Source organism: Balaenoptera musculus, chromosome 4 (genome assembly GCF_009873245.2).
Source record: "Balaenoptera musculus isolate JJ_BM4_2016_0621 chromosome 4, mBalMus1.pri.v3, whole genome shotgun sequence".
In the NCBI taxonomy this organism is placed as follows: Eukaryota; Metazoa; Chordata; class Mammalia; order Artiodactyla; family Balaenopteridae; genus Balaenoptera; species Balaenoptera musculus.
In genome coordinates, this window is record NC_045788.1 from 22,416,551 (window position 1) to 22,441,884 (window position 25,334).

Below are 25,334 nucleotides of genomic sequence, written 5' to 3' on the forward strand. Positions count from 1 at the left end.
CGTTATTGTTGACTAATGCCAAAGGAATGTTCTGTTTAATAACAGCCAGCGGGAGTAATGAACATATTAGGTAGGCTCTGACTCTGATAATGATTCCTGGTAGAACCCCATTAAATATCTTCTGATTTCTAGTCTTGAGTGCTACAGTGCTGTGATTTTTAGTTGTGAATGAAATTATTATACTTTTATCCTACTCTATATTAAGTTTGTATTGTTTTAAAAATAGATTAGATCCTAGACATTTCCTGAGAAACAGTTGGGAGTGCCTTGTTAGTATATGGTTTCTACCATAAAATACATACATGTTAAAATGGTACAACTGCTTTGAGATGTAAATGTTGGTGCAGTTGGCTAGGCTCACTCATTTGTCAAGTGACACAGATGCTGGTGTGACAGCAAATATGATTCAAAATTCTGGTTGAGTAATATTATAAATTACTACATATCATGAACCTTCTTGAGGTCACTCTTGAATAGTAGGGGTTGTGAATATTAAATGCTGGACTAATGAAAGACCTATTTTATAAATTATGTATGGTTTTATAAATATTTGTGTCTAGATTTTTAGTGGAAGGTTGGCTAGATATAGTTCCAATTCCACCTAACTGCTGATTTTATGACAGCTATTGCCTTTGTTTTTTAGAGCTTAGCTTTCTCATGCAGACTTTTGTGTTGAGATCCATCAGTGTTTATCGCTCATCCGTCTAACCCTGAGATTTGTAGTTAGTGGACCTCAGACTCACTCTTGTATAAAATACGCCCATTAAAAATAGGCTGATTCAGGTTAGATTTCTGTGTATGTCTGAAAAGGTTGTTCCAAAGAGGAACAGTGACTAGATAATAAACTTTCCTATCTCTGATGAAATAACTTAACGTCATTAGTCCCTGGATATCACACCCCTGAAATTTCCACTTGGCAATGTGGCAATTTGTCTTGTCAGCTGGGTGGAGGTAATCCAACACTGATTCTTAACCAGTTCAGAATTGCTCACAACCAGTTTAGAATTGCTCATCACCAGTGGCAGGGTAGAAATATCAAGCTCCAGATTATATTGTTCCTAAGCCTTTGTTTCTTGAGAAGTTGATAGTTTGCTTAAAACTTATACTACTGAATTTTTTAAAAACCCATTTATTAATGGCTGTTTAAGAAAGTAGTCCTTTATTTTCATTTTCAGTATCCCATTTTTTCATCAGTGCTCTTGGCCATATATTGTTATCTTTTATTTATTGTCTGCCCAACTAGATTGCGAGTTCTTATAAGCAGCGACTTTGTTTTATACTTCTTTGGATTCTTACCCACTCCCACAGTGCCTCCTAAAATGTAGTAGATATTCCATAAATCTTAATTATTTGAGAAAAATAAGTGTTGACAAATTGAACCTTACTAGCTTTAACTTAGTTTTATTGTTGTAGAATTGTATGATTTCTCTGTCTTTTAATGATACTGTCTCTATACTTATTATCTTCTCTGGAAAAAGCATTCTGCATCTTGTAATTTGCTAAATGCAAAATTCCCTAAAATGTAAGTTTTATCTTTCTTTTTGATTCATGATAATTGAGATAAATATGTGTTGAACTGGGCATAAAATTCTTAGATTTGAATACCACGTTTGATATAAGCATTTGACTGCTTATTTTTCAGATTTTGATCTACATTGTTGGTTATTAGTCATTTAACAAGTACTTAATGGAGACAAAGCCATGTGCTAAGGATCACTAGTATTTAGTTAGTGAATAACTAAATATTATGGCTACCATTTGAAAAAGTACATACCTTTAATTAATATTTTATCAGTAAAATAGACTTCTCAGTTTGTAATTTTTTTTTCATTATAGGGTAAAGTTCACCTTGAATTAAAATTGAATGAACTGATAACAGAAAATGGAACTGTGTGCCAGCAGCTTGTTGTACAGTAAGCATATTTCTTTTACCAAGTCAACTAGATATAATTCTCCATTTTGTATTCTTTGAATTTTAAGCCAACTCCTTATTTTAAATACTTCAGAAACTTTTTTCAGAAATGAACTCTGCTATGCCATTTCTTTATTAATTTGTTTTCCACTTTATTTTCTCACATCTAGTCTACTCAGATTACATATGATGAGTCATTAATTCATTCAACCAGTATTTATTTAATGTGTGTTACATGATAGATATAGGATCACAGATAAACGTGTCTAACCACCTAGCAGCAACGAGTTGGAAAAGCTTCCCAGTAGAGGGCCTCTAGAAACTCTAGATATAACACAGCAGAGCATTAGGGACCTTGGGGCTAAAACTAAATGTATACCTTGAGATTACCAGTATTGATTCTCACCTACTTTGAATTCCTTTTTTCCTCTTTTCTCTCAACTTACTTTTATCACCCCGACTCTAATCTTCTAACTGTTCTGGAAATCTGTTTCAGCCCAATCCTCCACCTTTTCCCTCTCACCCAAACCCTTCCTCTGTGTTGTCAACAAACAATGGGATATCCCTGACTTCTGAATGTTTTCTCTCTTTGTCTTAACTGATACGTGAATATCCCCTGAAGTACTGTTTCCTCTACTGCCTTCTCAGTCTGAGGCTATGTATTCTACCATACCCATATACCTTAGAGCCAGGGAGTAGGGTCAATATTACTCTCCTACTGCTGCTCCAGACTATAATTTATTCTCCTAATTATGAACACCCCAGATCCTTTGAGGTATTCTCTCTCTATATAAATATACATATTGATATTTATGTGCTTATATATATACATAAAATACTATATATAATATTACTCAGTTAATTTTTTCTGAACTCTTTTAAAGAAGGTTGCACATATTATGATCCTTAATATATCAGTGTGTATTTCCTAAGAAAAAGGATATTCTCTTAAATATAATATTTAAATGTACTTTAGTACAGTTATCAAATTCAGGAAATTTAACATTGTTACAGTAAAAGTATAATCTGTAGTTTTTATATTTCAATACTTTAATCTACAGTTACAATATTTCACTTTTGTCAACTGTTCCAATAATGTCCTTTAAGACATTTTTTTTTCTCTCCAAGAAAGGGTACAGTTCAAGATCATGTATTACATTCAGTTGTCATGTCTCTAATCTCCTTAACCTGTACTTTTAGCTATTCGTTGTCTTTCATGGTAGTGAGATTTTTGAAGAATACAGGCCAGTTGTTTTTTCACATGTTCCTCAGTTTGGATTTACCTACTAAAAACAGGATTTGTTTACAGTTTTTTCCCCTAGACTGAGAGCATATAGTGAAAGTATTTGGATTACTCTCTGCCCTGCTCAGTTCAGTTATGTTTTACATTTGAAATACAGTTAATTGGATTGATTTGGTTTGCATTTAGTTTAATGTTGTTTTCCCCCATCCTTTTTGGTTTACTTTTATTTTACTGAATATGTAGAATATCAGGATGAGTTCAAAAGTCAGAACTATACCAAAAGGCATTACTCAGAGATGTGTTCAGTCCCCTCTCTTTATATCCAGCTCTAGGCAACCATGATCTGATTTCTCTCCTTATAGTTTTTGTCTTTTCCAAAATGTCATATGAACAGATCTATATAATATATAGTCTCTTGTGTCTTTTACTTAGCATGCTTTTGAGATTCATCCACATTATGTATCAGGAGTTCATCCTTTTTTAGATATTATTTTCTTTGTTTCTTGCCATAACTTGGTAGATACTGTTGTCCTCGTTTTACAGATGACAAAACGATGCACGGATTGGGTAAATAAGCCCAGGTTTGTACAGGGAGAGTAGAGCCTGGATTTGAACTCTGGCAGTTTGATTTTTTTTTTTTTTTTTAATTTTGAGATAATCATAGATTTGCAAGAAATTGCAAAGTGCAGAGAGGTCCTGTGTACTCTAAACTTAGTTTCCTTCAGTGGTTACATCTTATATAACTATAAATACAGTATAAAAACCAGAAAATTGACATTGTATAGTGTACAGGGTATCATTTTATCACATGTGTAGATTTGTGTAACCACCACCACAATTAAGATACAAAACTATTTTATCACTGTAAATATTTCCCTCATGCTACCCCTTTATAGTCGCAACCACTCCTTCCCCACCCCCATCCCTAATCGTTTGCAACCTCTAATCTGTCTCCATATCTAAAATTTTGTCATTTCAAAAATCTTACGCAAATGGACTCTTAATAGTTTGTGACTTTTTGAGATTGGCTTTTTTCCACTCAGATCCAGCCAGTTGTGCACAAGTTTCTTAAAGATTGAATATAGTTGTGTCACTTTTTAAAATCTATTTTGCCAATTTCTGTCTTTTATTTAGTGAATTTATACATTTATTTTTAATATAATTATGGATATGTTAGGCTTAAATCCACCATTTTATTTTCTGTTTTCTGTCCCCTCTATTTTCTTTTTCCTGTGGGTTACTTGAACTTGTTTAGAATTACATTTTGATTTATCTATAGTGTTTTTTTAATCTATAGTGTATCTCTTTGTATAGTTTTTTTAGTGGTTGCTTTAGGTATTACATTGTACATGTGTAACTTATAGTCTACTGGTGTTGACATTTTAGCAGTTAGAATAAAATGTAGAAACCTTACCTTTTAATCCTCCACCATTTGTAATATAATTGTGTTAAGTATTTCCTGTGCAACAGTGACAACCACATCAAAGTGTTATAATTTTTCTTTCAGTTATTAACACAATTTAGAAAAGAAGAGAATTCTAAGTCTATTGTATTTACTCATATTTTTGTTCTTTCCATATTCTTTCCTTCCTGTCATTTCAGGATCCCTTCTTTTATCACTGTCTTTATGTTTAGAGAATTTCCTCTTACCATTTTTTTAGGATAGGTCTACTGGTGACACATTCTTTTAGTTTTTCTTCATCTGAGAATGTCTTGATTTTTTTCTTGATTCCTGAAGGATATTTTCACTGGATATAGAATTCTTGGTTGATAGTTCTTTTTTTTTTTTTTTTTTTCCCAGCACATGAAAAATGTACCACTTCCTTCTGGCCTCCATGATTTTTGATGAGAAATCCACTATCATTCAAAGTGTTTTTCCTATGCAGGTTTTCCTATGTTTCTCTCTGGATGCCTTCAGGATTTTTTTCTTTGTCTTTAGTTTTCTAAGTGTTTTAGTTTGACTATAGATTTGTTTGGGTTTATCATGTTTGATGTTGGCTCAGCTTGAATCTATATGCTTATGTCTTTTGCCATATTGGGAAACTTTTAGCCATTATTTCTTGTTAAATTTATCAGCCCTGCCAGCTTTCTCTCCTCTCCTTTTGAGACTCCAGTGGCGTGAATGTTAGATCTGTTATTGTCCCACACATCCCTGAGGCTCTGCCCTTTTTTGTTCCGGTCTATTTTCCCTCCGTTGTTCATATTGGGTTATTTCTGTTGTTCTGTCTTTAAAAGCTCACTGGTTTTTTCCTCTGTCCTCTCCATTCTACTGTTAAAGTCAACTATTGAATTATTTTTATTTTGGTTATTGTATTTTTAAGTCCTAAAATTTCCATTTGGTTCTTCTTTATATCTTTATTTCCTTGGTGAGACTTACTATTTTTTTGCTGAAACTTTCTATTTTTTCATTTATTTCAAACATGTTCATAATTGCTCATTGAATCATTTTTATGGTGGCTGCTTTCACATTTTTGTCAGATAAGTCCAACATCCATGTTATCTCAGTCTTGTCATCTGCCAGTTGTCTTTTCTCATTTAAGTTGGAGATTGTCTGGTTTTTCATATGTTGAATGGTCTTCAGTTCTATCCTGGACATTTTGGGTATTATATAATGCGACTCTAGATCTTGTTTAAATCTTCTCTTTTAGCCAGGCTCCTCTGACCCTCTGCTGGTGGGGGAAGAGGAGTCCCAGTTTCATTACTGTCAGGTAGAGGTAGAAGTCCAGGTTCCTGACTCAGCCGCTCCTGATAACCCTGGGGGAAGAGTGAGAAGTTTTCCTTGTTACTGCTGAACAAAAGTCATAGTTCACGTTCCCCTTAATTCCTTCCTGTTACCACTTTGGTGGGATAGGGAGGAGTACCTTTCTACTGCTCCACGTGGCCTCCACTGACACCCTGGTTGGGAGGAGTTAGTTACCCCTAGAAAGTGGTGAAAGTCTTGCCTTCCCACTCAGCATTCTCTGACACCACCCTGGCGTGGAGGGAGAGGAGTGCCTCATTGGTGCTGGCTGGTGATGGAAATCCAGGCTCCTCATGTGGTCTCTACTGACTCCATGGGAAGAAGGGGCTCATTACAACCTGTCAGAGGTAGAAGTCTAGGCTCTCCCCTGAACTTTTGGCCTTTGTTGATGGGGGTGAGGGTGGATCCACAGTGTTTCTCATGGTGTTTGATTGGAGTAGATGGTTATTGTCTAAAAATGGTTTCTATCTTGCTAAGCTGCCCAGTTCCTGGTCCTTTGGCTAGAGAAAGCTGGCTTTTCTTGGGGCATTTTGTTGTCTGCTCCCATTGGTGGGTGTTTCTGGGTTGGTAGCTTCTCTAGCACTCAGTCTGGGATATATAAAGTGTAAGAAAGCCCAGGGAATTCACTGCTGGGTTCCAATTTCCTTGGGTCCCAAGATCTCTAATTGGCTTGCCTTCTTCTCTTCACCTTTCAGTTTTCTTATGTTTGTTTAACATCTAGGGTTTTTAGCAGTGCTTAGTGGGAAGAAGAAGGAGGTGTGCATGTACTCCATCTTGTCCTAGACCTGGAAACCAGTCCATTTCTTTTTACTTACAAATAGTGTTCCTTTGTATGGAATTTGTTTACCCATTCACCAGTTGATGGATATTTGAATTGTTTCCCATTTGAGGCTATTATAAAGAAAACTGCTGTAAATGTTCACAAACAGGTCTGTATGTGGACATATGCTGATCTGCATTCTTTTCTTCCTTCTCTTTTTCACTTAAGCCTCCACTGTCCATATTCACTGTCCGTACAGCAACAGAACTCCAGCAGTAGTTTTGTGGAACTTACTGCTGATTTCTCAACTTTAGAGGTATTTGAAGTTTGTGGTATTTTCGTTTTTTCAGTAATGCTCAAGGCATGGTTTTATGTATTGTTTTCTTTGTGCTCCTTGCTGAACTACAGTTTTGGGGAGTAGTGTGTGGAAAGGTTCATATCCCAGCAGTTGCTATTATTCTCCAGACCTGGAAGCTCCCCACTGTAGCATTTCCTGAACTTCAGTAAGACCTCCATCCGCTAATCTCTACCACATTTCTTACCTGCTCCTATTTTTACTTTCTTCTAGGTCTTTTTCTATGATCTGTCACTATAGTCATTTTCTTACAGTTTCCCTAAACTCCCCTGATCTTCTCTTCCTTTTATATTTATATCCCTTTTATATGAATGAACTCAACTTCTTCTGTGTTCAGTCTGCACCTGAATATTGCTGGAGAAAATCACACAGAAAGACTAATTTTACTTTAAATTCATGATCACAAACCTCACATGGATACTTACAACTATCACGGAGTTTTACTGTGCTTCTCTAATACACCTATGAGATTCTCCATCGCTAAAGACTGCAAATTGGTCACATCTTCCTGAATCCAAATCTGCAAACCTGTATTGGCCTCCATCTTTTTGTCCTTATGTTTTAGTCGATGAGGTGCTCCTTTTCTTGTTGGGAGTGAATTCTTCCATCTGAACTCTGGATTCTTTCTCTTTCCCCTACAAAGGACTTTGCTCCTTCAGTTATCCCTTCTTCTGTTTCATCAACTTTACCTGCTCTTTTAGATTGTTCTCACCAGCATGTAAACATGTTCTAGGATCTTCCATTCTAAGAGACATGCCTTCGCAGACCTCATCTCCAGCCCCCTCTCCCAGCTACCATCCCCATTTCTCTGCTCTCCTTTGAATGCAGACTTCTCAAAGTAAGATTGTCTAATAGATATGGGTGTGTGTGTGTGTGTGTGTGTGTGTGTGTGTGTATACACTAGCTCTGAGTGTTCACTGAGAAAGCCTGCAAACAGTGTCATCCCAGTAGCAATGAGCATACTTAGCACCTGTATCTTGACTTCTAAATACCATTCTCTAGTCAGCACTATGCACTAGATCTTTCTGTGATGATGAAAATGTTTATGTCTTAACTGTCCAATACGGTGGCCACTAGCTTTGTGTGGCTTATTGAAAACTTGAAATATGACTAGTGCAACTAAAGAGCTAAATTTTAAATTTTGTCTAATTTTAATTAATTATAATTTAAATAGCTAAATGTGGCCAATGGCTACAGTATTAGAACTGCTCCAATAAAAAGAACGTGGAGGGGTTTTTTTTGTCTTGTTTTGTTTTGTCTTTTTAGCAGTGACTAGTTTCAGGGTTTGGGCAGAGAAAAATACAAGATGAGCCCAGAGCATCTATGGAATCAGAAAGTAAGGAATTGCTCAAAAAATAATGAGGGCATGTGGAAAGGATGTTGAAGTCAACTTGAAAGAGCTCCAAATAACCAAATCTGGGACAATTTGATCATCAAAATAAGTAATGATAATAATGGATTAAAACCTGTAGAATAAAATAAATATCCATGAGCCAGTGCTGATACAACAATTAAGTAAATACACGGGAGAGAAAGGACTGCTTTTCCTTATTGATGAATATAGGACAAGTGATGGAAATAGAAACATCACTATTAGCAAACACTACAATAATAATTAGTGTAGGGACGAATCATCTAGAGATGCTAAATAAGTGAGCATAAGTGTAATGACAAACAGCATACATGCATAGTCTCAAAGACTAACCCTGTAAGATGTCTGATAGGTACCATCTTAACTGAGTGATCAAAGTTAATGTCACTGATAATGAGACATTCAGTACCTCCTGTTAATTTGCATTGAGAAGGATACCAAGATGCATAACCTCAGTCTAATCATGAACAGACATCAGACAAGTTCAATTTAAGGAATATTCTACAAAATAACTGGCCAGTACTGGCAAGATCATGGGGCAAAGCAGGAAAAGTAAGGAACTGTTTTAGGATGGAGGAGACTAAGGAGACATGAGAGCTAAATACAACTTGTTATTTATTATTAACTAACATCGTATCCATGTTAGTTTCCTGCTTCTATAATTCTATTCTGATTACACAAAATGTTAACATTGGGTGATGGGTATACAGGAACTCTGCATATTATTTAACAACTTTTTGGAAGTCAGAAATTATTTCAAAATAAAAAGTTTTTAAAAAATTGTCTACACCTTATGCATTCAACCCAGATCTTTTTTCTAGCTCCAGACTTACATGTCTACCTACCTTCGATGTCTCACAGCATTGCAAATTTAACACATTTAAAACTGCTATATTGATTCTTGTATCTATCCAGCTCCTCCCCACAGCTCAAGCCAGAAATATGGGAGTCACTTAAAATCTTTTCTCCTCTCTCTCCCCCAAGATTGGATCTATTTCTTACTGATTCTATAAAAATTTTTCTTGAATTTTCTAATTTTTAATAATACTTACTGACACCTCCTTATTTCAAACCACCAATCATTTCTTACCTTGACTATTTCAATAATCTTTTAGCTGGTCTTCCAGTCTGCAATCCATTCTCTTTATAAGCAGCCCAGAGCAGTCTTCTGAAACATAAACTAGATCATGACAGTCCCCTGCTTAAAACACTTAGTGATTTTTTTTAAAATTTTATTTATTTATTTATTTATTTTTGGCTATGTTGGGTCTTCGTTTCTGTGCGAGGACTTTCTCTAGTTGAGGCGAGTGGGGGCCACTCTTCATCGCGGTGCGCAGGCCTCTCACCATCGCGGCCTCTCCTGTTGCAGAGCACAAGCTCCAGACGCGCAGGCTCAGTAGCTGTGGCTCACGGGCCCAGCTGCTCCGCGGCATGTGGGATCTTCCCAGACCAGGGCTCGAACCCGTGTCCCCTGCACTGGCAGGCAGACTCTCAACCACTGCGCCACCAGGGAAGCCCCAACACCTAGTGATTTTTGCAGTGCTTTTAGAATAAAATCCAGTCTCCTTACCGTGGCCCATAAGAACCAGTGACCCGGCCTGCCTCTTTGATTTCATTTTGTGGCGTGCTTCCTCTTCATGTGCTTGCTGGCCTTCTCTCACTTCTCCAAATGTGACATTACTCTTCCAGCTCAGAGATGTACGTTTGCCTTTCCTTTTGCCTGGAATGCCTTTATGCCCATTCTTCTTCCAGCTGGTTCATTCTTGTCCTTTAAGTTTCAACTTAAATATCACTTACTCTAAAATAGGGTACCCTATTCTTTTTCTTCCATAGCACTTGCCAGTATTTCTAATTATTATTATTTTTCATTTATTGCTTGTTATCTCTTTCTTCAGGTAGACTCTGTGCTCCATGAGGGCATGGGCCGTGTTTGTCTTATTCACCTCATGGCCCCAGCATCTGGCACTTAATAGGCACTAAATAAATTTTAAAACAACTAAATGACGAAAGGTAACACTGTCTTCTTAAAAGATGAAGAGAAAGAAGCTTGCCTAGAAAAAGTGAGGGTTTTTTTTTTTCCCCCAGAAGGAAAGAATAGTATAGGCAAAAATATGGAGGCAAGAAACAGCATGGTGTTTGTGTGTGTGTATAATTAAAAGCAGTTTGATGTTGCCTAATATATGAACCTTGAGTCAGAGATTGGTCAGAAATTGGTAAATAGGCAGGAGCTAGATCTTAAGAGGCGCTTATGTACCATGTGACCTTATAAAACTTATATGAGCTTATGGAACTATTGGAAGATTGTAGACAATAGAGTATGGACAAATTTGCATTTTAGAAAGATCAGATTTGTGACAGCAGTAAGTATAGAAAGGTGAATCTGAAGGGTGTTAGGGTGATCCAAGTCAGAGGTGATGGCTTCTGTGCCAGAGCAACAGTTGCAGATGTGAGAAAAGAGGCCAGAGGAAGTAATATTTAAAGAGTAGAATCACTGAAACTTACTGATTGATTAGATATAGAAAGTGAGGAGGAAGGAGAATTTAAGTGTGGCTCTAGATTTCTAGATTGTGTTGCTTGGTGGTGGTGGTATGCACAATGAAGAGAAAATACTGGAAGAGAAGCTGCTTTAATAAGAGATGGTAATGAGTTGAGTTTTAGCTGCTCTTGAGCATCTAGGTAGGGATTTCATTTCCATCAGGCATTTAGATATAAAAATCTTTAACTCTGTGGTGAGATCTCATATAGAAATGTATGGTTGATGGTAGTGTGGCCATCAGAATAGATGTGATAGAAGTAGGCTTAAGGGAGGTTATGTAGCATAAAGAGAGCAGTTGACTGAGAGCAAATCCAGCAGTAGATGTAGAAAAACATGTGAGGAAAACATGAAGGAGACAGATAGGTGATATGAGGGATGTTAGGAGAGTGAGGGTCAAGGAAACCAAGAGAGAAGAGGTTTTCAAGGAGAGAGTGATCAGGAATATTGCATGCAGCTAAGAAGTCCAGTGAGAGGAGCCCTGAAAAACATGGATAGCATTTGACACTCAGGGGACCTTAATGAGGAGACTGTCCATAGAATGACAAATGCAGAAAAAACTGGGTTTCAGTAGGGTGAGGAGTGGAGTGGGGAGGTCAAGAAATTTGGAGAGAAAAACAGAAAAATTAGATAGGTACAGAGTGACTTGAAGTCCAGGCAGTGATCTTTATATTAGAGAAACAGGCTGAGGGAAAGAACCTGAGGAGAGAAACTTGAGACAAATTGAATATATGGTTGTTGCTACTATATGGAAATTTTAAAAATTGTTTTGTATCCTGTAACCTTTTTACATTCACTTATTAGTTCTACTAGCTTTTTAAAAATAGATTCCATTGAATTTTGTACATAGACAATTGTGTCCTCTACGAATAGAGTTTTACTTCTTCCTTTTCAGTCTGGATACCTTTTATTTCTGCTTCTTACCTTATTGTACTGGCCAGAACCTCCAGTACGATGTTGAATAGAAGTTGTGAGAGCAGACATCCTTGTCTTATTCCTTATCTTAGAGAGAAAACCTTCAGTTTTTTACCAGTAAGTACAATGTTAGCCGTCCTTCATCAGGTTGAGAAAGTTCCCTTTTGTTCCTAGTTTGCTGAGAATTTTTATCAGGGATGGATATTCAAACAATCTTATGCTTTTTTTGTTTTCATTTGTTAATATGGTGAACCTTGTTGATTGATTTTTGAATGTTAAGCCAGCGTCCACTTGGTCATGTTGTGTTAATATTGTCATGTATTGCTGGCTTTGATTTGCTGAAATTTTGTTAAGGATTTTTGCATCTCTGTTCATGAAGGATATTGGTCTGTACTTTTCTTGTAATGTCTTTGTCTGGTTTTGGAATCAGGATATTAATGGTCTCTTTGAATGAATTGGGAAGTATTTTCTCCTCTTCGATCTTCTGAGTGTCTATAGAATTGATGTAATTTATTTTTTATATGATTAATATATGAATTCACAAGTGAAGCCATCTGGGCCTGGAATGTTTTTGTTTTGTTTTTTGTTGGAAAGGTTTTTAACCAGGAATTCAACTTCTTTAATAGATACATAATTATTCAAAAAAAATTTTTTTTAGTAATTTTGGTAGTTTGTATCTTTCAAGGAATTTGACCATTTAATCTGAGTTGTACAATTCTTTGTATAAAGTTGTTCAGTTATTCCTTTTTAACCCTTTAATATGTGTAGACTTCATGGTGATGTCCTAATGTTGGTAATTTGTGTCTTCACTCTTTTTTTCCTAATCAGTGTAGCTAGGGGTTTATCAATTTTAATGACCTTCTTAAAGAAATGGCTTTTGATTTTATTGTTTTTATATATTTTCTGTTTTCTCTTTTATTGATTTTCACTTTTATTATTTCTATTTATTTTGGGTTTAATTTGCTCTTCTTTTTAAAGTTTCTTTTGATTGATGCTGAGGTCAGTGATTGGAAATCTTTCTTCTTTCCTTAGTGCTATCCATTTTCACCTAAGTACTACTTTAGCTGGATCCCACAAATTTTGATATACTGAGTTTTCACTTTCATTCATTTAAAAATACTTTATAATTTTTCTTTTATTTTTTGACCCATGGGATTATTTAGAGGTAAGTTAATTTTGTTTCCAAATATTTGAGGGTTTTCCAGATATCTTTTTGTTGCTGATTTCTAATTTAATTCCACTGTTGTCAACATATTTTATATGATCTGAATACTTTAAAGTTTACTAAAACTTATTTTTTGTCCCCAAAATATAGTTTATATTGGTACATGTTTTGTGTGCATTTGAAGAGTGTTTTCTGCTTTTGGTGGATACAGTGTTTTTTATAAATGTTAATTATGTTAGGTTGGTTGACAGTATTGTTTAAACTTTCATTCTTAATTGCTTTATTGGGTGTTGAAATCGCTAACTATTTGTGGATTTGTCAGTTTCTCCCTGCAGTTCTATCAGTTTTTGCTTCATTTGTTTTACAGCTATAATAGGAACTTATTAACATTTAGGATTTTTATGTCTGCTTGATAAATTGAACTCATTATTATAAAATAACCCTCTTTATTCTAATATTGGTAATATTCTTTGTTGCAAAATCTACTTTGATATTAATATAGCCGCTCTGGCTGCCTGGCTGGCTGGTTTACTTGCCTTCTTTTTTTTCATGTTTCTAAATTTAATATTACAAGATTTTTAATCTAACTTTGATTTTATACTGGTATCTCTTTCCTCTAACATTGGAAATCTTAATCCCTAACTTTACATAAATACTTAACAACATAATTATTTATTTACATTATCTTTGAAGATATAGACAATCGATTCAAAATAATAATACCAGTATTATCACTGATAATTAGGTTACTGAATGAAGTTTTAGAGGTCTTACTGCTCTGTTTGTTCTAAGAATATAGACTATATCACTAAGGATATAGAATCAAATACTGTACTCTAGTCCTTTGAACTAATTCCCTTTTTTTTTTTAGTGGTTTCTCAGGTTTGTTTTTGTTTTTTCTTTACTTTTTAAGGGTTATTTCTTAAGTTTAATCTTACTTTTGAAATGTAAAAGTTTTCTATGTTGCCAAACTCAAAACTATATAAAGGTATCTTTGAATAAGTCCATTCCCAGTCCTCTACCCTCCTAACTCCTATACTTAAAAGTTTTGGCCTTTCATTCCAGTATTTTTACAAGTACAAGCAAATAAATATATGCACATGTATAAATAAAAATTAAAATATATTCGTTTTCTCACTCCATTCTTACACAGAGTATAGAGTTCTGTAACTTCCTCTTTTTTCAGTTAAGAATATATCCTGAAGATCACTCCATATCAGAGTAATTAGAGAATAGATTTACCTCATTCTTTTTGACAACTACCTAGAATTCCATCCTATAGATACCATAATTTAGTCAGCTAAACCCTTGCTAGTGGACATTTGGGTTGTCATTACCCATTAAATCAGCTTTCTTTTAATTAGTATTAGTATGGTATATATTTTTCCACTTTTTTTACTTTTAACTTAATTTTATCTTATATTTAAAGGAGTCTTAAAGGCACTGTATAACTTTTTTTGTCCAATCTGAAAATCTCTGCTTTTTAATTGGCATGCTTAGGCCATTCACATATCTATGTAATGTGTCTGTTACTCTGTCTTCGTGTTTACTAATCTTTTCTTCTGCCATATCTAATCTTCTGTTAATGCCACTCAGTGTGTTTTTCATGTCAAACCTTGTAGACTTTCAAAATTTAATGTCTTCTGTGTCTCTACCAAACATATGAAATATAGTTATAATAACTTTTTTCATGTCCTTGTCTACTAATTCTATCAACTGTGTCATTTCTGGATCTGTTACTATTGATTTGTTTTTCTTTTTCATCATGGGTTGTATTTTCTTGATTCTTTGTGTTCCTGGTTATTTTCTATTGGATGCTAGATATTGTGAAGTTGCTGGATATTTTTGTACTCCTATGAATATACTTGAAGACTTAGTTACTTGGAAACAGTTTGATTCATTTGTGGTTTGCTTATAGGCTTTGTTAGATGGAACAAGAGTGGCCTTTAGTCTGGGACTAATATTTTCCCACTACTGTGGCAGCACCCATAATTACCAGCTTTTTACTGTGGCCCATGGGATCTCTTGCTAGTCATTTGTGGGCTTCTGGAATTGTTCCCTCTGCTCTTCTCTAATGGTTCTTTCCCCAGCCTCAGAGAGTTTCCTCACATGTGTATGTTTATCAGCGCTCAGCTGGAGACTCCAGGTATGGGTGGGTGGGGGGACCAGTACTTTCATAGCTCTCTGGAGGTTTCTTTCTCTCTGTGCAGCTTTCTTTCCTCCAGTACTCTGCCCTGGGAACTCTAGTCACTTTGGCCTTCCCCAGCTGACAGCCCTTCCTTTCTTCTCAGGGAGGCCATCTAACAGTAGGCTGGGACAGTTAGAGGGCTCACTTTGTTTATTCCCCCCATCAGAGATCACTGTCCTGAGCTGCTGATACTACCCTTTTTTTTTTTTTTTAAGTGTTTGAGGTGGGAGGATAAATCTGTTCCCTGTTACTCCCTGTACTACGTACTCCTGTATGTAGAAGTTAATATTTGTCTTTTAGTTAAAAAAAAAAAATCCAAGGAAAACAATCAGATCATTCTGTATTATAAACAAGTTTGGACTAAACTTATTTTCCTTTGTATTCCTAAAAAATGTGTCAATATCAAATACGTTATGTGTCATATGTAAATAAAATACAAGATAATTTAGCATACTAAGGTTATTTTAACATTCGTTTTCAGCTTATCCATGGTTTATGACGTGAAATTGCTTGATTTTCCAATTAGAAGAATAGTTGTATCCTAGGTAATTAGGAAAATATTTCATAACATACGTAGCAAATAAAATAATCTGTATTTAATAATACTACTTGTGTGTCAGAAAACCCAAGTTTTATACTTAGATTTAAAAATTGAGTACTTCTGATTATTTTTATAGACTCATACTTTTGGATTATGGGTATTGTTTTTTTGGTTTGTGGGTATTCTTATAGAAGTGTTTGTATACTGAACAGCATTTTTCTCATTTTTTTAAAATAAATTTATTTATTTTATTTATTTATTATTTTTCGCTGCGTTGGGTCTTCATTGCTGTTCATGGGCTTTCTCTAGTTGCAGCGAGCAGGGGCTACTCTTCGTTGCGGTGAGCGGGCTTCTCATTGCAGTGGCTTCTCTTGTTGAAGAGCATGGGCTCTAGGCGCGTGGGCTTCAGTAGTTGCAGCACGCAGGCTCAGTAGTTGTGGCGCACGGGCTTAGTTGCTCCGCGGCATGTGGGATCTTCCCAGACCAGGGCTCAAACCCGTGTCCCCTGCATTGGCAGGCAGGTTCTTAACCACTGCGCCACCAGGGAAGTCACCATTATTCTCATTTTTTTTTTAATTTTATTTTTTAAAAAATTATTTATTTATTTATTTGTTTGTTTGTTTTTGGCTGAGTTGGGTTTTTGTTGCTGCGCACAGGCTTTCTCTAGTTGCGGCGAGCGGGGGCTACTCTTCGTTGCAGTGCACGGGCTTCTCATTGTGGTGGCTTCTCTTATTGTGGAGCACGGGCTCTAGGTGCGCGGGCTTGAGCAGTTGTGGCACGCGGGCTTGAGTAGTTGTGGCACGTGGGCTCAGTAGTTGTGGCTCGTGGGCTCTAGAGCGCAGGCTCAGTAGTTGTGGCTCACAGGCTTAGTTGCTCTGTGGCATCTTCCCGGACCAGGGCTCGAACCCGTGCCCCCTGCATTGGCAGGCGAATTTTTAACCACTGTGCAACCAGGGAAGTCCTCTCAGTGTTTTTATACCTCATAAAATTATAGTGAATTTTTATGATTAAGATTTTACATAATTAGTGTTTACATGAGGTAAATTTGGTATTAGAAGGAAAGTAATACAGTATATTCAGGCACCGTGGGACTGTAGGAGGACTTAAATTTTAGAAATGGGGTTAAGAAAGTAGAAGTTGAGTCTCGGCCCACTTCTCACAAGTTGTATTACCTCTTTAGCCTTACTTTGTTACTTTCTCACGTAAGCTTTTTGAGCCTTACTTTCTTCTTTAAAATGGCATGATGATACCCTTCTCAAAGGCAGTTGTGAGAGTTTGATGCATTTTGTGAAAATAAATAGTAAACTGCAAATACTATATCAAAATCAGGTATCATTTTGAGGTTTAGCCTGAGAAGTGTAAATTTCAAACAGTATGTACAGTGGGAAAATTTGACTGTACCCAGGCCTGACATTAATAACCAGAATTGTTATCTTGGCCTGTACTTTCTTCGGTTAGTTTCAGAAATTTTTTAAATTTGATTTTTGATACCCAATTTAATAGAAATGAGTCATATTATCATTTCTTTCTTTACTCGGCAGCACACCATTTGCACCTCACCCACGTATATGATCTGTGGGTTGTGGAGAGAAATTAGGATGTTGCTCAATAGCCCACATCTTTCAACAAAGAATACTTTTCACTAACACTCAGGAGTTTCTTGTAGGCACTGGGAAATGCACACCTTTAGATGCTAAACTAAATTCGTGAACTCAATAAAGAGAAAATTTGAGGAGCAGGTCATTAAGTCAGATTCTGTGTTCTCTGTAAATACCAGTGACTGTGTTGTCATGGAGTGGATGAGACGACCTTGGTTTTTATGGTCTAAAACTTTTTCTACAGAATGATGCAGGAGCTGTTACTGAGAGTCAGAATAAAAGCTGCAGAACTGTATGTGGCTTGCCCTTTATTTATGAATCAGATTTTAAGTGGAAACCACAGTTGTTTCCTTGTTTCTCATTCATGCTTTAGCAGAGGATGTGATGCCACAGATTTGACTTGGTTTGTAGTGTGTCCTTTAAGGTTCACACAGCTTTCTTTTCCTTTTTGGAAGCCACAATAGTTTTAATGTATAATCAAACCACAGCGTGTACCTTGTTGGATAGACCTTGTGTATATCCAAATATTATTTGGTAGTCTCAGTACTGACTGTGGTGGTCTAGTCCTATTTGGAAATACAGCGAAAGTAAATAAATGCATATGTACATATGTTTGGGTAGGTGGTATATAGGCATACAACTTCAGACATGTGGAAAACAATTTTAACCCTTTGAATGTATTAATTCGTATTTAAAGATAATGTTTTAGGTTGTTTAACTTGAATATAAATGTTTTATGTTGTTTAACTTGAATATAATAACATTAATTTTTCTTTATGCTTCCTTAGTGTCAAGGCATGCCATGGGTTGCCTCTCATAAATGGACAAAGCTGTGACCCTTATGCAACAGTTTCTCTTGTGGGCCCTTCTAGGTAATGTTTATTGAATTAGTATTAGATTTTTAAGTTTTAAAGTTTAACAATTACAAAATTAAAGTTCTAAGAGAACTTGCTAAATAGCTATTTATGACACAAAGTAACGAATGCTTTGAAAGAAAAATCTTCAGTTAGTTCTATTATTCACTTGCAAACAATCAACTCCTATTTTTATAAAAGAAAATGAGTGCCATTTCAAATCTGCCAGACTCTTAGGCTATGGGGAGCAACCTGTGTCTTATAGTAGTTAAAATGTACTTTAAAACATAAACCTGACCTTCATTCATCATCAGCTTTCCTAGTTTCAAACGTCTTAGATTTTTATTGCAGGTAGAATCCTGTTTTAATAAATGCTAGCTCAAAATAGCAAAGGAATTTCTATATTTTTATCTGGAAAACAACTCAGGACTAAAAATACCTTTTTTGCTCATGGCATCTGTGCTGTACAGAGAGAATTCCAAGCTGTAGACAAACTGCTGAAGTACCAGAACATGGTGAAGTACACTGTATCATTGATTTTAATTACTTATGATAATTTATGGAAAATCTATCACACTTTGTAGTATTTTCTATTTTATAATTTCATTATGGTTTCTTTCAGAGCCTGACTAGTCTGAAATTTGTCTACAACTTGAAGGTTTAGAATCAGGAAACAAAGAGCATACTATTCCCTCTACACAAACACATGTATATACACATAGACATGCACTGCTTCTTCCCAACCCCAAGCTATGTATTCTTATTTTTTTAGAAAATCACCAGTAAGTCACTTTGAAAAATGTGTTTGTCCCTATGTATGTAAAGCACCATGCCTGGTACTTATTGGGTTCTCAAACAATAGTATCCTATTATTATTATAGATGGTTTTATACTTAAAAATATAAACCTGACCTGTTTGCTAAAAGCAGGTACTCAATCCTATAACATTCATACTATCAGAGGGATTGAGTTTTGTGTGTTAAAAATGTTTAATCTAGTGGAGCTGTTTTTGGTTTTTGTTCTTGTTTATAATCAATACCTAATAGATTCTTTAGTGTAATTGCTTAGTAATGTACAGATAGAAATTATTTGGCTTGTGAATTTGTTTTAAAAAGTCACTGTTGGTTTTGATATTGTACTGTCATTTGGAGGATGTTACCATTGGCGGAGGCTGGGGAAAGGTAACATGGGACTTCCCTGTACATTTCTTTGCAACCTCCTCTGAATCTGTAGTTATTTCAAAATAAAAGGTTTTTTTAAAAAGCCACATTGTAGCTGAAGCCCAAGAAGTAAACTAAGAATGCTTTTCGTGTTCCTCTGGTATTTTTCAACATAGATAAAGGTACTCTGAATCTCATTGTCTTCCTTCTACCATTTATTTCGAGTTGCTTGTGTAATAGAATGTGTTATTAAAAACCCCTGAAATAAGGTTGGCAGTCAATCTAGTATAGCCATAGAATAATAAAATCTTGGCATATATCAGATATACAAAATTTGTGTATTCTTTGATTTGAGGTTTTAGAGACACCTCAGTTTTTTTCCCCCAAGTAATATTTAAAGCTACTGCCTTCCCCGAGTCATCTTAACAGTTAAACAGAAAGAGGTCAGGCTCCCTGGTTGGAAATAGCATGTTTTATAATTGTGTACTATTAAGTTCTACAAGGTAAAACTCTACCACATTGGAACAGGAATGACCAAAAGAAGACAAAAGTAAAGAAGAAAACAAGCAATCCGCAGTTTAATGAAATCTTTTACTTTGAGGTAACATTTTGTTTTATTTAAATGTTAACATTGAATATTGAATGCTGATTTACTTCTTTTTTCAAATTCTGGCCATAGTCATAATTTTATTAACTAATGCAACTAAGCATTTCTAAGCAGTAGAACCACAGTGTAACACAGTAGAGGCCCAGTGCATAAAACAAATAAAGGCAGAACTCTGATTGATTTGAGGATGGGGAGATCTAGGACCACACCTACTCTTCAGTCATCCTCAATATCACAACCCCCTTCACACAGAACCCTACCTTATCCAGCCCCTGACCTAACATGCAGTGGCCCCAGGACTCTTCTGCAGAATATTATCTGAAAACCACTAGTTAAATAAGGACCATATCACTTGGTAGATCTGGGTTCTGGTCCCAGTTGAGTTTGAACAGATCACTACATGGGAGACTCAAATTTCTTATCCTGTGAAAGGATAATTTTGTAAGAGAAAACAGTAGCATCCCTACCTAACGCAGAGTTTTTAGGAGGTTCAAATGTGAAAATGCTTTGAGACTATAAAGTATTACATGATTAAGGCCTTATTATTAAGTTCTTTTTAGCTAAATCACTCTATGGACACATGCTTATTTTCACAGAGAACTTCAGCTGCCTTGAAGTTGCCCAAAATACAGTGCTTTGGAGTTCTTTACTGTGGAGCATTTGTTAAATAAATCCTTTTTCATATTATTAGAAAACTATAGGAAAAAAACAAAAATAATCAAACTCTATTCTAAAAGATTGTGTTCTACCCATAGAATATTTTGCAGTTGAGATTACCACGTAGGGAAGATTTGAAAAAAAGAGTTACGTTTTGTGCTTTTCCTTCTTTTTGTGTGTGTTTTTTTTGATGTTTCAAAGTAAAAAGAGCGAGGGCACATCTAGCCATGCCTGATTACTGTACTTTAATAAGGGAACACAGTTGAAGAAATGCCAAGATTGAAGTAGGAGGAATTGTGGGGGGTGGAGGCAAGGAAGAAAGAAAACAAAAGAAAGTGCGCCAGTGTGAGACGCCCCATTTCCCAGCTCAGGACTTCCTCAGTTCAGTTGTTCTGTACTTAAAAATGGCTGTTACATCTAGCCTGGAGAAAACCAAGAAGGGGCGACTTGCAGCAGCAAGCAGATGGTCTTTTGACAGTCAAGACCTGACCTGTTTGCTATGTGCAAGCATACATATTAGGTCTTGAACCATTCATTCAAAGGGCCCTTTGTTGAGTTGATTACAAAGATAAAAGTCCAATCTCTGTCCTCTAGTGAGAGCAGGAGACCCAAAGCGTACACATGCGTGCACACACGCAGCAGTAAAATGCAGTAGTAGATACTGGGTAGCTCTGCTCTAGGTGAGTTAAGCCAGAGGAAAGAGTATTAGAGAAGGAACATTTTGAGCAGAGACATAGAGACAGAAAAGCAGAAAGTTATGTCCAAAGAGTAGCAAGTAGTGATTTGACTAAAAGGGAATAATGGGGAGTAGGACCAACTAAAGAAAGGCCTTGAGAGCCAGGCTGAAGTGCTATGTTAGCCATTGAATGTTTTTGAACCTGGAAGTAATGAGTAATGCACTGTTTTGGGAAGAGTTAACCATGATCTGTGGGCCAGATGGCTGAGAGAGAGAACAGAGATCAAGAGACTGTTGTAGCTTAGGTGTTTTTTAAAAAAAGGAAAAAGCAGAAAGCAGGGGGGCTCTGATTCAAGAGAGTAATATGGAAATGAGAGGAAGAGATGGATGAGAAAGAAACTGCAGATGGCAAGATAACAAATTGGTTATAGAAGAAGAGAGAAAATGAGGACTCAGATGTTGTCTTCATGATTTCAAATCTGGAAAAATAGAAAAGTTAAGAAGGAAAACATAAGTGGTTCAGTTTGGGGCATAATGAGCTTGAACTCAGATATGTAAAATCCTCCCATAGGAAGTTCATGACTGAGATGGGTGATGGTTGTAGATAAAGAATCAAGAATTGCTTACAGCAAGTCAGGAAAGAAAGCCAAGGGAATAGAGGTATACGATAAAGGAAAAAAGTGAAGAAGGTTTGTTCTGCCACATATTAAGTATTTGACTTTGAGTATGTCTCTTAATTTCTGTACTTTAGCTTCCTCATTTTCAAGATGAGGATAATAAATCTAGCCCTGCCTGCTTCAGAGCAGTGTTCTGATGAATAAAAGAGATAATGGATGTGAAAGCACTTTGTACAGCACTGTGCTGCAGCTCTTAGAGCAAAATAAAATATAAAACCCTGGAGGAAACCCATATTTATAGATTCTGAGGAAGAAGTACCAGAGGAAGAAGCCAAGAGAGCAGAAGATAGCCAGGATAGTGCTGGGTGAACTCAAAGAGCAGAGTAGCTCTGGGGAAAGGGAGTATAGTTGTATGGTCACTTGTCCAGATAAAGCGGTCAAGGAAGGTGAGAGCTAAGAATTTCATCATCAGACTTGATGATTAAGAGAGGGGTTTGAGGAGGGTGATCTGTGAGGAAGTCAGATTATAAGGAGTTACTGTAGTGAGTGGGTGGTGAGGAAGTGGAGGCTGTAAGGATAGGTAACAGTTTTGAGATATTTGTCTGTGAAAGGAGAGAGATAGGAAGACCATAATTTAAGGGGAGAATTTTTCTTAGGCTTGAATGAGGTGAACAGTCTGGTCAAGAAAGCTGTAATTAAAATAGATCAAATGCTTGCTGCGTGTTTACTGCGTGCTTATTACTGCATACTGTGTGGGGACGGAGCAGTCTTAGAAGAGAGGAGGATCATCTCATCCTCTTGTTTGGAAGAGGATGAGAACGCTCATCAAGTAAACAGGCCTGTGTGGGAACGGACACGTTCAGGTGGACAGTAGTTGAGGAAGTTCCTGCCAACGGCCTTGATGTTTTTGGTAAAAACGTGAGAAGGAAGTGTACGGGTGGCATTGGTATCTTGAGAAATGTGGGAAGGTCTTCAAACAGTTCCTAGCCTATGCAGCTTCCCTGAAATAGAACACTTTTACTCTGAGTCACCAAGAGATTACATATGAGCCAGAGAACCCAGTGTTGCCATAGATTGAGTTGATAAGGAAGGGTATGGAGGTAAGGTTGATTTTGATATTCTTTTGCCACCTTATTCTTGCCACTCTGCTATTTCCATAGCTGTTTTTGTATTTAGCTTTTGGGTAAAATATTACTTAGGCATTTTCCTCTGTTTATAATATACACAGTCGAACATTTTAGGGATGATAGTTTTTTAAAGTTCATGTAAGAGAAAGATATTTAAAAATTTTTTTTACTAAAATATTTTGTTTATAGGTAACCAGATCCAGTAGTTACACCAGAAAGTCCCAGTTTCAAGTAGAAGAGGAGGACATTGAAAAGCTGGAAATTAGGTATGTGTCTTGGGGTTTTACAGAATTGCTGTGTTCTGTGCCAAAAGAAAATCCTAAATTTAACTAAAAAATGTGACTCAAGCTTAACAGAATTCTCTTTAGCAAGTTAATTGATGAAACTTAGAGGAATGTGCATCTAATTTAAATCCAAATAATCTTTTCAAAATCCGATTTCTTTGCACTAATAGTTAAGGTGTATTTATTTTAAAAATAAAATGAGCTAATTTTCACCTATTTTGTTATATTTTTAGTTTTTCCCAAATTTAATTGCTCCTTAAATTTCTAAATCATAGCATAATGGATGCAAAGAATATATAGAAAAGTAATTATATATTAGCCAATTTAGAAATAATTTTTTTATTCTTCTTAACATATCTGCTGTCTAACAGAAATTTCAGTGAGGTAAGAAGTCTTGTAAGATGATTCAACAGGTGCATGTGTTTGAAGTTTGTGCTATTTCCTAGGTCTTAAATATCTATGCTGTTTGGGAGGGGAAAGTTTTGTAAATGCATGTATAGGTGTGGTGTTAACAGTGTGTTCATCTAAAGGGTGTATTAATCACATGTTTGGAATGATCAGGTAATGTATTTTTCTAAATCACCTATCTTTACATATTAACTGGTTTTAATTGAGAAAGAAACTGTAGTCTTGTGTTGGTTTCTTTTCTCAAAAACAAAAAAGGAACTCTGTAGTCCTTATTTTTACAGGTTAAAATAAAGCGTAGACTTTGAAACTAAGAAACTTAAGTGCTTTCTTTTAGATTATTTAAGATAGTCACTTTCTATGCTTTTAAGTAAAAGCTACTACAGTATTCTGCTTTCTTAGTTTAGATAGTGAGGTATAAGACAATGCTAACATCTCTTGTTTTTAAGCATGTAAAATCATGTCTGGTACTTTCGCCATAAGCATCTTTGCCGTAGGCATTTTTGCCACAGACATTTTCGCCACATGACTAATTGGCCATACGTCAGCTTTGCTGTGAAAAATAAAATAACTGATTGACAGTTTGGTTTCAACTGGTTGAAATGTGTTAGCGTTTCTCCTGGTTATCGATGTTATTGATAGCTTCATTGAGCGGACAGGTGACGGTGATTTGCCCCAAGAGTTGGTTTCTTATTTTGAAACACACCACATTGGAGGAGAAAGAGTCTGAGGGCCTGAAAGGCACAGAGTCAAAGCCACATTTCACGTAGGACTTCGAAGCATCCATCAGCAGACATGTGACACTATGGCAAGAACAAACAACCGTGTGGAGGCTTCAGTACAAAACTCAGAAACCAATACGCATCCTAGTGTTTGGAAACGCATACCTCTCTTAACGAAGGAAGAAATTCTAGGAAAAAAGTGCAATGCTGAATGAGGAGACAAATCAAGAAGCAAAAACAAAAACAACGTGTGAAATACTGTGAACAAAAGGCTTGGAAGATAAGCGTTTAGGTACAGCCCACAAAATAGAATCAGTATTTGTGCAGCATTGCCATGAATTTACACACATTTTGAATGTATTCAAATAAATTTTGTATTTTGCAATAAAGTCTTTTTAATTTTGTTGTTTATTTTTTATGTTTTACGTTTGTGTCTTTTTTAATGTCTCTCTTATTTTTTTATTTTATCTTTTATCACAGAATTGCCTTTTGACCAATTAGTTATGTGGTGAAAATGTTTGCGGCAAAAAGTGCTTGAGGCAAAGATGTCTGTGGCAAAGATGCTTATGGCAGAAGTACCCAGAACCGTAAATTAATGCTATAATACGAATCATAGTAATTTGAAGCTTTTTGGTCATGTGCGTTCTCTTACACATTGTTTGCAAAAAATAAAGCCAGTTTTTAAATTTTCAGGATCGACTTGTGGAACAATGGAAACCTGGTCCAAGATGTTTTCCTCGGTGAGATTAAGGTTCCTGTGAACGTGTTAAGAAATGATGCTTCTCATCAAGCCTGGTAAGAAGACAAACATTGTAGTGAACTGCATAGTAGGTCATCCCCTTTCATGCACTGTATATGCAAATAAATGCTTACTTTGAGCATATTTTAAGTTTTTAATGGATA

General features: G+C 35.9%; 1 protein-coding gene across 4 annotated transcripts in view; it reads left to right on the forward strand.

Moving 5' to 3' along the window:
* The window catches only part of RASA2 (RAS p21 protein activator 2), a 113,515-nt gene that overhangs the window by 45,082 nt on the left and 43,099 nt on the right, over positions 1-25,334 (forward strand). For 3 of the 4 annotated variants that reach the window (XM_036850480.1, XM_036850479.1, XM_036850481.1), the window contains exons 5-9: positions 1,837-1,913; positions 18,111-18,194; positions 19,865-19,937; positions 23,210-23,286; positions 25,125-25,226. In XM_036850480.1, coding sequence (XP_036706375.1) covers positions 1,837-1,913; positions 18,111-18,194; positions 19,865-19,937; positions 23,210-23,286; positions 25,125-25,226 — 413 coding nt within the window. Of the gene's footprint in view, positions 1-1,836; positions 1,914-17,566; positions 17,615-18,110; positions 18,195-19,864; positions 19,938-23,209; positions 23,287-25,124; positions 25,227-25,334 lie in introns of all 4 variants that reach the window. The other variant, XM_036850478.1, reaches the window with a different exon arrangement.